At 30.7% G+C, this 15452-nt stretch overlaps 1 protein-coding gene across 10 annotated transcripts in view; it reads left to right on the top strand.

Moving 5' to 3' along the window:
* The window catches only part of LOC129802753 (AN1-type zinc finger protein 6), a 49728-nt gene extending 34276 nt beyond the window's left edge, over positions 1 to 15452 (top strand). For 2 of the 10 annotated variants that reach the window (XM_055848856.1, XM_055848883.1), the window contains 5 exons: positions 487 to 697; positions 1055 to 1442; positions 1564 to 1767; positions 8416 to 8560; positions 8683 to 15452. In XM_055848856.1, the coding sequence (XP_055704831.1) occupies positions 1344 to 1442; positions 1564 to 1767; positions 8416 to 8560; positions 8683 to 8831 (597 nt within the window). In that variant the 5' untranslated portion in view covers positions 487 to 697; positions 1055 to 1343 and the 3' untranslated portion in view covers positions 8832 to 15452. Of the gene's footprint in view, positions 1 to 486; positions 799 to 1054; positions 1443 to 1563; positions 1768 to 8415; positions 8567 to 8682 lie in introns of all 10 variants that reach the window. The other 8 variants (XM_055848812.1, XM_055848840.1, XM_055848821.1 and 5 more) reach the window with 5 other exon arrangements.

Below are 15452 nucleotides of genomic sequence, written 5' to 3'. Positions count from 1 at the left end.
CTTCATGTGACACAAAAATGATCGTATATAAGAAGACGTTTTGTCAGTGAGAAGAGAAAGACATACAATTTGGTATCTTTTTAATTAAAATTCATGCCAAATGCGGAGAGCATAGGAAATACACCTGTCTTATATTTCATTATAAATTATTCTGTTTCACAAGAAGAGTGTGAGTTTCTAATAGTGGTAGGAATGTAGAAGTTGATAGAGCAGTTTTGTGGTACATAAAAAATTATAGCTTTTTCTGTGTATCAACTCAGGGGGGGAGCCAGCTAAGAAAAGTTGATCTAGAAGTATGTTATGTCGAGATTTTGTGTAGGTGAATAGAACGTGCAAAAACTCCTTAGGGGGGCAAATGGATGTTACAAGAGATTTATGTGTTATAATATTCAATAAAAATACTTAAAGATAGAGAAATTGCAAATTGAAATTATTATGATTATAATGCTGTGTATTATTTTAAAATCTATTTTCTCTTCTTTTCAGATCCATCCTCAATTACATTCTTGACACTGGGTGACACCACCAAGTCATTGGTAGGAGTGTGAATGCAATAGGTGGAAAATATATTTGCGAAATAAGCAGTTGCCTAAAGGACACTCATCAACTTTGACAAGTTAATGAGAAATTGATGTGAAAATCAGCACAAATTTGCAAGTCATCAGTTTACACAGTGGATTTAAAATCCCTTCTAAAAGTATGCAGAAAATTAACAATTAGGACAATTTTAATAAGAGTAGAAAGAAAAGTGGACTTTGATGAGATTACTACGTAATTGAGTGCTTTCAGATTTAATTGGTTGGCTAGAGGGCAATGTGGGGTTTATGGGAAAAAAATATCTAGAGACGGAACATCATCAATAAGCCATAGATAGAATAATTTTATTGTTTGTTAAAATTCTAAGTGTTATTGATTGTTGTTTTTTTTGTTGCTATCTATTAATAGATCAAAAGTATTTTGTATGTAACTGAAAAACCAACATTGCTTATTAGCCAATCTTTTAGATCAATTTGCAATACTTAACTAATCGACAATCTCTTCTTTTCACATTTAGAATTTAAAGAGAGAGAAAAAAAAAACAAATCTCGGTGTATGTGTTATTAGAATAATTCTTGAAAATTCAAAGAGGAGGTTACATAAATTGGAGCAGTGTAATACTGGCACGGTGAAGAATTGTGATTAATATCGTGTAAAAGAAACAAAAAGAAACACAGTGATAAAATTGAGGACTGTTTGCTGCAAAAATTATCAAAAGAAAAACAAATCAGCAAAATATCTTTTATAAATATTACCCAAAAATTGCGAAAATTTGACGACAATTTGAGTGAGAGAGAAAGAAGATCATGGAACGTGAGTCAAATCCAATGCAACCAATGTGCAGATCTGGATGTGGATTCTATGGAAATCCAGCCACAGATGGACTCTGTTCAGTCTGCTACAAAGTAAGTGTGATGCTAAATAGCTAAAAACAATATTATCACCATCAAAAAAGACTAAAATTTAGGACGATAGTTAAAATTAATAAATTTGTCCTTTTTGTGCTGTTTGCATAATTTTTGACAGGATTCACTGAGAAAAAAGCAACAGCCACCTGTTAGCAGTACTCCTGTTCCTGCTTCAACCAGCCCCTCTGGTGGATCCAGTAATGTTGGCACAGTTACAGTTGTCTCACAGACGCAAACACAGAATTTCGCCAGCGCGGTTACAGTCACTAGTACAGCTCAGCCAACAGTGCAAAGTTTGCAACAGCACAATGAAATTAAAGATGTAAGTATATTTTAACAAGGTCTGAAGATGAGGAAAAAAAAAGTATTACAATGCAGAGCTGGTTTTTCGAAACTGATGAAATATTCGTGAGACTTTCTTTTTGGGCACGAACGAACACATTTTTCGCAGACTCAAATGAAGCCCATATTTAAAAACGAAGTTATTGCGAATTTCAATTTAATTGGATTCTCTTGAAAATTAAATAGGAAAATTCTTTCTAAAAATTCTGATTTAAATTAAATTTAAAATCCATTTGCATTTCCCTAAAAAAGTTTGTCGGGTTCGCCTAAAAGGTATATATAACTAAGGTTTCTATACGTTTAATTTTATTTTTCCTAGGAAACAAATCGGGTTGTAAGCTATTAAGGATTTAAGGATTTATCCTCTCCACACCTTTTGCTTCAACACTTTTTTTTTTTAATTCAAGTTATGCCCTACGCACAATAACTTTTGTTTGTAAACATATTTTCAAAATTTCCCATGAGAATGAGCGAGATGACTAGATCTAGATCTCACTCACTCTCATTAAAGTATCAAAAACATGTTTACAAAACAAAAGTTATTGTGTGCTGGGCATTATACTGCTATAAATACTATCCATACAAAATAGAAGTTTGTTTGCTTTGAAGATTTTCGAGAGGTACTTAACCAAAATTCATCCTAAGTTGATGAAATTTATTAATTCATCCGATTCACCCTTATGATAACTAAATATCAAAACTATCAAGAATAGAGGAGATCGGGGCAAAATTATCCACGATACAGATAGTGTCCGTTATAGTTTGCCTTAGAAGAAATATCGAGGAAAAACAGCTCCCTTCCTATTCACTAAAATATTTATCAGCCAGATAGAGTAAAATGCGGTAATTTGGAATCATGTCTAATTTGGAACTTTGAGTTTTCCTAACAGTTTTAAATGGAAGATGGAAAAACAATGAACAAGTTACTATTGAATGTAAAGTCTAGTACTTCTTCATGATTTTCTCTTTCTCTTTCACCATCTGAAACAGTGAGAAAATCTCAAAATTCAAAAATAGACATGATGCCGAATTACCCCATTTTATCCTAAAAACATATTTTTTACAAAATAAATGTAATAAAGAATTTCATTTGCTGGCCATTCTGCCCCGATTTCCCCTACTGAATTCCATAAAATAACAGAGCAGTTACCCCTTTGTCATATTATTCTAATGACACTTTGCTATTTTTGATTCAAAGAATAGTTTTAAAACCATTTTCAGAATAGTAAAAAGGAAAGGGAAACGTCCGAGCTTTGCGAAATGCTCGAATTCGTGATTTTTGTGCCATATCACAAAAGTATGTCCCCATCATTGACCTGTGTAAAAAAAAACTGCTTAAGAATTCATGAAAAAAGAATAAAGCTCACAAATTCGAGCATTTCGTAGTTTTTTTTTTTGTATTGAGCCATTTTTAAGGTTCTTCGGTTCACAACAAAAATGAAACCGATAAAAATTTCCTCTGAAGTAATACTAATGAATTTCGAATAAATATTAATTGTTGATTGATAAACGGTTAGAATAGTTTCGTTTCGGCTTTATTAGGGATTCCAAGGCATTTCCAAGTACACCAAAATTATCCAAATCGGTTCAAAAATATGCCCTCTATAACCTCTTAAGTGTAATTCCTTCATAATCACATTTATTTAATCATTGACAGTAAAAACCTCTATTAGAAATGACTCAATGTTTTTTTTTGTCGTATGTAAACGAGTTATCCAGCTGCACAACCTAAGCTTAAATATGAATAATAAAAAAGTCGCAGTGCTTTCATACAATCTGTAAAAAAAAATGTTTTGGCGCGAAAAGGGAGGTAGGCAGATAAAAAAAACGTACCTAATCTTAATGTTCCTTGAGTCGACAGAAGTATTTCGGAACCGCAGAATATGCTGCAAGACAATTGCACAATTTTTTTATCAAAAATATCTTAGCTCAATAATTAATTGGGCTCCTACAAAAAAAATCCTAGATTTGGTCATCCTTATAGTTTGTAATCATCTATAAGGATCGAAATTTTAAACATTCTAAACAGCAAAAAAAATTGTTTTCCTAGAATATACACATTACGCTTTGGATAGAGTCCCAAAAGAGGCGAAAGAGTTAACCCTTTAATGACGATTGGGACACCGGTGTCCCATAAAGAAAATAATTTTTCCTGACTACCTAAATTTATTTTTTTCTTATGTCTGTCTGTACACAATTGTAAAGTAAAAGGTTGAAGGAATCTAGAATATTTTTTGCAAGCCTCTATCTATTTGCTATGTAGTAAATATTTAAGCTAAAAAATGACGAATTTTTAAATTTTCAAATTCATAATTGATTTAATTTATTTTTTATACTTCCAATTTTTTTTTAAGCAACACCCTTTTGGCAATAAAAACTACAATAATCATACGTAATATTTTTTATTAAAGCGAAAAATATTATTCACTGGTATTGTCAGAAAAAATACTTAAATTTTTGGGCTATTTTTGTCCCTGTCGTTCATACACCGAGAAAAATTTGGATGGTATTTTCTACAAATCGTGTCTTTAAATTCTACTATCTCAAAAGATAGTAGAAAATACCATCCTCCATAGAAACTTTCCTTTAGAATCTACCATCTTGACATTTTAAAATTTACTATCCTATGGAGAGTAAATTCTAACAGCCGGATGGTAAAATTTACTATCCTCATTTAGATTTTACCTTGACCTCTCTTAGATTCTAATATCCGGGAAGTAAATTTTACTGGCCGCATATTAGATGTTAAAATTTAACTGGAAGACAGTAAATTTTAACGGAGGATAGTAATTTGGATTGAAATTACTATCCAAGCCAGTAAAATTTGCCATCCTGCTGTTAGAATGTCATTTTGGAATATCGTGGGGGCCGATGCAACGGTTCCCGATATGCTTTGAATACATTATAGGAGTTCGTGGTGCAGCTGGAAGATACTGGACTGTTATCACAAAGGTCGCGTGTTCAAATCTCGGCGCAGTCGTCAATTTTCACGCACCAAAATGGCTTGAAATACAGAGAATATCATCCAAGAAGGGCCCCAAGCCCTCAAACAATGGCCAAAAATCAATGAAAATAAGGAAAAATAAATTTTTCCGACATTTTTCATTCTAATATCCGGCTAGTAAAATTTACTATCCTGCCAGTAAAATTTACCATCCGGCTAGTAAAATCTAACATCCGGGGATATTAGAATTTACCATCCGGCTATTAGAATTTACTATCCATGCAATAGATTCTACAATTTTTGACAGTCCAATTTAATATCGCGTTTGCTGGGTGACTTTTTTACTATCCGGCCATTAGAATTTTGTATGGAGGATGGTAAATTTTACCATCCACATTTTTCTCGAGAAGCACAAATATACCGAATCAGACTCTGTTGGACTTTTCAAGGTTAAATGTAAGAGTTATCATAGATTATGTCTAACAGTTTCATTTTTATTGTTGTTTTTCTGTCCATACAAAGTGTCTCGTCGTTAAAGGGTTAAGGAGTGAAGGGTCCCCCGAAAGTCCCAAGTCGCTATAGCTAACCGCTTGACCTTTAGGTCTGATAACGGACAGACAGACGAATCAAGAGCGTGACATTGTTTCTCATCAAAAATGGCCTGAAACACAAAGTATGCTGAGAAAAGCGGGTCCTCCCTCGAGGAGTAACAAATGGAAATTTGGGGGGAGGGGATAAGATAATGAAAAAATATTATATATTGCTCTCCACGGTCAAGTTGATGAGCAGTAAGTAAAACAAAGGTAACATAATTAAATTATGTTGCAAACAAAAATCGAAGTAGCAGTTTTAGAAGCTGGGTGAGATAAACTACCTTACTGGTGATTTAAGGATAATTAAAAGTTCGAAAAATTCGTAGAATATTTTTAATGGAACCAGAAAATTGATGAATAAACATTTACTTGCTGCCTAATCAAAAAAAACCTAAAATGTCAGGTTTTTGTATAAGAAAAAAACAATTCAGTGTTACGAACTAATTTTGAGTATTTTCCGACAAATACTTTCACCGGAACCGGTTTTCAGGGAACCGGTGAGAGTCGGGAAATGGGGTAGCTTATTTAAAGACGATTTTTCCTAAAGCTTACAGCTAGGACTCCAAGCCTTCCCCAGTGTTTGAGTCTTACAAAAAAATCGGAACAAAAGACAGCTAGGAAAACTTTTAAAAGGGAAAAGTAAGAAAAATATCAGTAATTTATGGTACAGAGCCCCCAAACCCCATGCCCTGTAAATCCATAGAACAATTGACAAAAAGAAAAAAAATTCTAGATTTGAACACTGAGGAAAGTTTAAGCCCTTAAACAGACCTGAAGATTAGCCAAGAGATGGCTTAGCGTAATTATATTAGAAATAATGCTTAAACTACATTTCCATCATTTTCCACTAAACCCTCTCTGGGCTTAAGTCGTAAGTGTGTCTAGAACTTTAGAATCTGAGCCGAAAGCTTTGGAAAAAAATTGTGTTTTTCTAAGCTATTCCATACTCCGACGCTCACCGGTTTCCTATTATTCATACGAACATAATTTTGGCTCAAGTTATGTGCTGAACACACCTACGACTTAAGCTGCAATACAGCTTAACGTAATTATAATCAAGATAATGATTAAACTACATTCCCATCAGTTTTCTGATGTGAAGTCTGTCTTCGAATTAGAACAGACAAACTTCAGTTTCTAAACTCTGTCTAAGGCATCAGTTTTCGTTTTTATATTCAGTTTAGGGATTTTGGGATCTTAAAAGTTGAACCAAACTGGTATTCAAATCAGCGCAAAATATATCGATTAGAACCTTTACTTTGTTTTAGCCAAATTTAACTTTAATAATTCTATGACAGAAGAGATTCTTGGATAGATTTTGACTTAAAATATAGACAACATGCACTATGCTTTCTGTTTTGGAAGTGGAATATCGCCGAGAATAAGATAAAATCGCTAGTCTGAAACCCATGTCATACTGAATCCTTCACTTCTTTTCGTAATTGAACTGTCAGACGGAAAATGTCGCCTTATTTCTTTACTTGCGAATGGATTTCTTCATCTATCTTCACTTTAACCCATTTTAAATAAAATACAAACGACCAAAGAATAAGTGTGCCAAAATAATATGTTAAAACTCTTTTTCTTTGCCGAGGAGTCTACTTCAAAGATGATTTCCTCGTGAAAAGATGTTTGCAGAATTTAAATTAAATTGTGCAGACAAGCTGCAATCGTCATTTAGATATTAAAATAAAAAACAAAAAAAAATAATAAAGAGGAGGATCTTTTTTAATATGGACTAAAATCTTTAATTTACTGATCCTCGTAGAAGTTTGTTGTTTGTTGTTTGTTGTAATGCGTTTCAACGTACCAGATTAACCCTTTAACGACGAGACACTTTTTACGGACTGAAAATCAACAATAAAAATTAAACTGAGAAATATAATCAATGATAGGTCTTACATCTAACCTTGGAAAGTCCAACAGAGTCTGATTCGGTATATTTGTGCTTCTATGAACGACAGGGTCAAAAATAGTCCAAAAATTTAAGCAATTTTTCTGAAAATACCAATGAATAATATTTTTTTGCTTTAATGAAAAATATTACGTATGAGTATTGTAGTTTTTATTGCCGAAAGCGTTTTGCTTTAAAAAAATTAGAAGTATAAAAAATGAATTATAGCAATTATTAATTTGAAAATTTAAAAATTCGTCATTTTTGAGCTTAAATATTTACTACATAGCAAATAGATAGAAACTTGCAAAAAATATTTTAGATTCTTTCAACCTTCTATTTTGCAATTACGTACAAATATAAGGAAAAAGTAAGTTTAGGTAGTCAGAAAAAATTATTTTCTTTATGGGACACGGGTGTTCCAATCGTCCTTAAAGGGTTAACAAGGATTACTGAAGACTTTACTCCTATTCCCTTTGGTCCCAAAGTTCTCCAATTTCTAGACTGTTAAATCATGACCTTTAATTAGGTGGACTAGATAGATTAAATAGATAGCTTCCTAAATGTGGTTTCCCCTAAACTTTGGATTATAAAAACTTTCAAAATGTGTCCCTTGATGAAGACGTGAAAAAGAGAAAAGGGTGCTCAGAGAAACTTTTTTTTAAGTTAATTTGAAGTCAGTATTCTAAAAATCCAGTCAATAATTTTCAATTTCATTTGTCCTGTGTTATTCTTTTTAGAATATTGAGTTTATGGAATATATGGGTCGGGATTCAGGACATAAAACATTTTCCTGGAAAAGAAAACAATCAATAAAATTGTATTTAAAGCATTTTGCTATAAAAAATTGGTATTGGGGATATATTTGGATTCTGAATCAGTTTTTATCAAATTCATGGCTTTAAATGACATTGTATCATTGTATGGTTTTTGCTTAAAACAATATTTGTTAAATTAATTAGCAAATCTTCACAGCAGACTTAAAGTTTTACATTTAAACGGGCGAGTAATATCTGGAAAAAATCGTCGTGTCCAATATCTCGTTCTTATCACTGCAAAATTGTGAGATTCTTATGCGATGGGTTTGACAATTAAAATTAAGGAATTGAGCTTTTCTAAATCATTGTTTTTCAAGATTTTTCTTAATTTTGTCTTAGAGAAAAGGATTGTTCTTAATACATGCGAAAATATTCACAGAAATTACCCAGCGACGACTCCTCTTCCAATTCAAGTGCAGGCCCATCTGCCACGGGCAACAATGAACAGGATGATAAGGAGGATAAAGAGTCAAAGAAGAAGAAGAACCGTTGTGCCGTTTGCCGTAAAAAGGTTGGATTGACAGGTAAGGGTACTGTTCACTTTATATTTACCTACTTATTCTAATAATCTTATCGGAAAGTCAACTAATTTTGTCTTTATTTCTCTCCACACTTGACCTTATTTTTCAAAAAAAAATCAAAATAGGTTTTGAATGTCGCTGTGGCGGTTTGTACTGCGCCATCCATAGATATAGTGATAAACACGACTGTACATTTGATTATCGAGAACACGGAGCTCAAGAAATTAGGCGCAATAATCCCGTTGTAGTTGGTGAAAAAATTCAAAAAATTTGAACTCTCGTGCCATCATTTCAATGTAATAATCAATATATAATATTAAAAAAAAAACTATAATTATATTAAAATGAGAAATTAATTGATTTAAGTAAGGAAACTGAGAACGTTTTGAGAAAAAAAGTAAAGAAAACATTACATATGCATATAATTATATATTAACTATTAATTCATTAAAAAAAAATATTGAAAAAAAACCTTGCGAAAATTCTTTTTAATTTGTTTCAGAAAAAAAAATAAAAAGAGTCCTATACCATCTTAGAAGACATGTTCGGAAAATAAATTTTAAAGAAAATGGAAAACATTAGGAATGAAATTCTCATAAAGCATAAAACATGTTTCAGTCTTTTTTTGTAGTGATAATCTTTTTCTTTTCCTTAAAACAAAAAATAAAATTACAAACCAAAATGGTTAGAAATGCATTATTAAAAGAAACATAACTGAATACCCTTATTAAATTTACGACCTCTGCAACAGGAATAACTTGAGTAACATGAACCAAACTTACACTTTTTTTGTTTTTTTTTTTAATTTTTCATTTACATAACACATTACACCTCAATTTCCAGCGATAGGAAGTCTTTTTTACACTGTGTACAGAATTAAAATGTTCTAACAGGCTACAGCTATTTAAAATAAAAAAAAAAGAAGTGAAATAAATGGCGAATAATCCACAAACATCAAACTAATCAGAATTTGACTTGCATATAGTAATAGAAAAAAATTATTTATATATATAAACATTTATATATTGTAACTTGAATGAAATATACAGGAAGTGGATATATAGTTAAGTCGTATCGAGGAAAAATTATGATGGATTATTGGTCTAAAAGAAAAACTACAAGATAAAAACTAAATGTTTTATATTAAAATATAAGTTTGATTAAAGCGAAAAAAAGATGAAAAAAAAATTACACACAGAAATGTGAGAGGATTTTGAGTACGAGTGTAACATTGTAGTGAGTAAATGTACAATGCTGGCAAGAATATTCTTTACAGAGTAAACATTAATGGTAATGATGAAGCAAAAGGACAAAAAAAAATGATAAGTTGCAAATTATGAAGGAAAATAAAAATCTTGTGGGTGAAAATAAAAATGAGAACGCGAAGAGTCAGGAAAGCCTCAAAACAGCACACAAATCGTGTGTACGGGATTTGCGTGTAAATGTTTATTATTCTTTGTAAAGTTAAGATATTTTATTATTCTATTAGTTTTTTTTCTGGTAATAGAAAACCACTGGACAGGCCACAGATAGGGGTCACAAATCTAAACACAGATATTGTTTTTTTTTTTCTGAAGACCTATCACTCAATAATCTGGGAAAGAACACTAATCACTAAAGATATTTTTAAAGTCAAAAAGAGCTGACAAAGAGGAGATAAAGAAACGTAGAAAAAAACGCGTGACGATGTTGCCTGACGATATTTCAGTTAAACATTATCACTCAACATTTCGGATTATTTAAATTTTTTCACGAGAAATTTGTAGCGAAGAAAAAAGTTTTCAGCGCCAATTGTTGTATAAATATTGCCAAATTACCCTATTCTCGTTCCCCTTTTATTAATCGGATGGTTTAACATTTAGAACATTTCTAAATTTCTTTTATTTCAGGATTTATGGTGTCTACACACTATGAGCAATTTTCGTCAAAAATTGCCTTTTCTTTTAAATTGACTGCCTACAATGATAGGGAAAATTTTCTTTAAAAAAATCTTTTTTTTTTTAATTTTTTTTCAAGTGTGTAGAGACCTTTAGAACCTTTAGGGATAAATCACATTGATCGTCAAATTTTTACCGTCACCGCCAAAAAATAAGGTTTTTTTTTTTTTACAAATTTACGCATTTTTATCCTAAATACTCAATTTATAAATTTCTTCATGCTGGAAATGTTTGAAACGTTGGATAAAACATTTTTAACTTTCGTATTTTTTCGTAAATTAAAGAAACTAAGAAGTGTTGAGGGTAAAGAATTACCGGTCACTGTTATTTAGCCCTCAGGCTGATCTTCGAGAATATTTAGCTCTTGACATTAAAGGATTAGGTAAAAGAAATTATGCAAAGGATCTCTAATCGATGATCGCTATCAGTGTATAACTGTTTGGGACGAATCTTTACTGTCTGTCAAGTTTTACAAGCTAAATATTTTCGAGGATGAGCCTGAGACTATTTAGGCCCTGAGAGCATCAAAATGGATTAGTGGTAGATCCTCAGCAGTGCGACTTGAATGTTTTGATTCGAAAATCTTTCTTAATTCGACAAAAAAATTTTGATATATCGAATTCTTTCGCACCTATCTAGCTGCAGCAAATTAACGGTTTTGAAATAAGAAATGCGATTTTCATGCTTCATTTCGACCGTAGCCTGAAAAGATCAGATTTTGTCTGAAGAAAGAGCTTGATCACTGATTGATCGTAGATTTTTACCACTTTACACGATTCTGTGAAGCAACTGAAGCCATTTACAGCGTCGGATTAGATTAAGATTGATACTAATTTTATCATTATAAACCGAAAGTTTAATCTCGCTTGATGATTTGAAATGAATTGGATTGGATGCAACCTATCCCACACTTATTCAATAAAATTGTTGCAATGTACTAAAAGGAACTTAGTGCGGCAGTGGGGTACCTTTGAATTGGAGCATCTTTGGAACAGGATTCTTTTCTCCTATTTTCAAATGGAACTAAGCCTTATCATAATGCAATTTAGCTTCACAATAGGTTTGTGGAACTAAATTATATCATGGTACGGTCCAGTTTCAATCAGAAATAGGACAAAAAGCCCTATTTCAAAGTGGCCCCTAATTCAAAGGTACCCCCACTTCCTTCTCTTATTTGACATCAGAGAAGTAATTCACGAGCGTAACCAGATAATTTGTTGATTGGTTACTCGTTAATATATTTTATAAAGGTAATTTTGCCACCCTGCTCAAAAGAAGAGAAAGTGTCTCGGATTAATACTTAATGAAGTGTTGTACGAGATAATTGCTTTTGGCCATGCACTGAGAAAAAAACGGGAGTGCGATTAACTTTTTTTCCTCATTACACTTTTTAGGTGTAAAAATATATCAACATTTTTTAATGTTAATTTTACGCCTTTTTAAAGGTAAAATTAACATGACAAAGAGTAACTTTAACCCCTAATACACCTAAAAAGCATACTTTTTACATCGATTTCGGATCAATACTGTAGGGTAAAATAAACATTTCCGGAATGTTATTTTAACTTTTTCGGATTTCTCTCAGTGTGGCTTAAATTCCGATTAATCAGGCAATAGACGACCGAAATAGACAGTAACCAGTTACCAGTTGTGACTGGTAATTTTCAAGAATTTGACCTAAGTTTTTTTTTAATTATGCAGGAAGAAAATAAGTATTTCAGTGTCATTATCTCCTAAAAAGAATAACTATTTATCAAATTTAAAATTCCATAATTTTAATCTATTTGTAGTGTCCAACTTTACCCTGAAAGTGTCCAAAATTACAAGCACTTCTCTACTAAAAAATCTTGCAAATTCTATTTAATTTCATTTTATTTCTTTATGTTTTTTTTAATTGCCTTTTGGGAAGTATCAAATTCGCTGCTTTAAATAAAATTCTAACCTCAGGAAAAGTCTTGCCCATATGGATAATTCAAAAGATAAGGCCGAATGACCTAATTCCCCTAATTCAGAACATGCTTTAAATGCGACTTTTTTTTATTAAAACTTCTCAATAGGAAAGGTTTTTAGATTTATCTAGAGTGCAAAGAACCAATAAGATTGTGGCATAGATAATTACGAAAATAAGGGTGGTCTGATACTTTATCGTTGAAACGAGCACTAGAAGGTCCGTAAAACTTCTAGAAATTGTCAAGATTGGTGTGAAATATCTGAATATCAAGTTCTGAATTAGGCTATTCTACCCTAATCTAACAAGATTAGATTTGGATTTAGGGCAATTCCAATCACAATCTGATCCGGCAGTGTAAATAGCCATTTTCTTGTTTTGGAAGAACAGAAGAAAATTAATAATTTATGAGACAATTTCACTCGCAAATTGTTTGAGAAATCTAATCAGTTGAATAGTGGGGGCGGTATCAAGCTCTACTCTGAAGATCGTATTAGACCAGGAAAAAAAGATAATTTTTCGACTTGATATACTTCAGGCAAGACAAAATTCAGTGTTGGCTAATTCAAATGAGACAGATCACTGCTAGATAAGACATACAGTCTAATTTAATTTATGAAAAAAGAACGAAAAGGGTTAAAATTTAGGCCCAGTTGTAGGCCTTAGGTTCAGTATGTGCTAATATCAATTCTCATAGATACTCTTTTTCAAATTGAACAGGGGTTAGTTGCGCAATTTTCTCATTCGTCAAATTGTTACTAAATCAAAATTACAAAGAATCATGTTCTGATTCTTAAAAAAAAAACAACTAGTTTTAAAGGCCAAAAAGAAATAAATTTCTTATATCATTTTGACTTCCAATGAAAAATTTCTAGAAATCAAAATAATGTCCTCTTTGCGACAGCTATTTCAAAAATCTACTATTTCCAAATCCACAAAAAAAAATCACAATTCATTCACGAACTTTAGCAATAGTCACACAAATGGGGAAAATGGGAACTAACAATAAAACATAGACACTGCTAAAGTAAAGAAAAGGAAATCTTTATACTAAAAAAAAAATCAATGAATTTGTCCACAATTTAGTAGAAAAATATTTGTTTTATAAAATTTATTCTATACAATTTATGTTTGTTATTATTACATATTACATGCAAATACACAATTAATAGTCTATTGATATCTTTTCTTTTATCATTAGTCTTAGAAAGAAAATCAAGGGATAGAAATTTGAGACTTTTGATCATACTAGGAGAGATATCATTAAATTTAATAAAAGGAGAAAAAAATCATGTTTATGGTGTAATTCAGTGCTTTTTAACAATTTTTTTTTGTTTGTTGTTGATGCTTTTCGTTCCAATTCAGAGACATACACAAGAATTGAAAGACAAAATTTATTCAATGAATGTATAGGAAAGAAAATCACTTTCACCCTGCTTTAAAGAGAAGAGGAAAAAAAATCATGAAAAATTTGAAGAATAAAAAAAATGCGTGCAATTGATTTTTATTTTTAATAAGAAAAAAAAAACCAAGAAAATTACAAAAAAAAAATCACACTAAACATTTACTCTTTATTTTGCTACTTGTACTGCATATTGTAGTAATTGCAACTTAAATGTTTATTGAACTGATATAGTAACAAGTAAAGAAAAAAAAGATAATGCAAAAAAAATGGATTTCTTAAGAAAAGGAAAACTTAAGTCATAAAAGAATTAATAAAAGTATAATTATCGTGTGAGTGATAAGGAGAAATATAAGTGAAAAAAAATATTAACATGAAATATTAATTGCGCACTATTTGAAGATGGTATATATTTTCGATATATAGAAAAAATATAGAGTTGACAAAAAAACGCCATTGAGAAAAAGATTGAAAAAAGTTTTAAAAAGAATTTTACTTTGATAATTCACATTTTCTTCGCAGAAGCAGACATTTTCTTGAGAAGAATAAAACTGAAATTAAATTGACAAAAAAAACTACACATAATTTCTTCTTCGTGATTTTCAAAATAAAATTCAATACATTTTTTCTGTAATATTTTCAAATTTGCCGAAAAAAAGGAGTAGCTGAAAATTTCCTTCAATAGTTAAATAAACAAAAAAATAATGAGAGAAGAAAAATAAAAAAAGATATATAAGAGAAAATCTATTTTGTACACTATTTATCTGTTCCATGTGGATATTTTTTAAATCATTTATCCCACAACAATTGTATACATGATTAAATTGTAATTAAGAAGAGAGGAGATGAAAAGTGAAAGGAAAACAAGGAAATGTATTGAATTTTGATGAAAACAAATAACTGATTAAATGAAGAAGTTGTTAAATGTTAAGAGGCATAAAATAGTAAATGCGCATTGACTTAAAAGCCACTCACAATTTCTTACATGTTCCACCGTGTTTACACAATTTTTGCAAAAAGCTAAAAGAAACAAAGAAAAAAAAACTATTGAGGTCATACCGAATGGCCGAATACACGATCTTCTCTTGCGATGTGGTTCATCATTATTAATTTTCACTATCAATTTCTTGTAACGGATTATTACTGACGGTCTCTAGTTGAATCCTTGGATAAAAAAAATCATTAAAAAAAACTAGTGCTTGACTTTAGATAGTTCTTTTTCGTTTTATTATTTCTTTGTCTGCTTTAACACGTATATTTACTACAAGAGTTATTATTCAAAACGAAAATTTAAAAAAAAATGTAAAGAGATAAAAAAAACATGTAAAGTCGTATAAACTTAATGAAGAGATCATAACATTCAACATAAAGAACAAGTGAAACAATAAGAGAATGGAAAAAATTGTAAATAATTTGTAGGAAAATTTTCATTTTATTAGTTTGTTAGTTTATATGAAAAAAAAAATTATGGAAAGAAAAAAAAAGAAGCAAAAAAATGGAATTATATACATAAATACATTATTAATTATATGCAAATAATTTTTTGTTTGGTTCTTCAACAATTTAATTACAAAAACTGAAAAAAAATAAAGTATCGTACTAGAAATA

Source organism: Phlebotomus papatasi, chromosome 1, assembly GCF_024763615.1.
Source record: "Phlebotomus papatasi isolate M1 chromosome 1, Ppap_2.1, whole genome shotgun sequence".
NCBI lineage: Eukaryota > Metazoa > Arthropoda > Insecta > Diptera > Psychodidae > Phlebotomus > Phlebotomus papatasi.
This window is presented reverse-complemented; position numbering and strand designations above follow the sequence as displayed.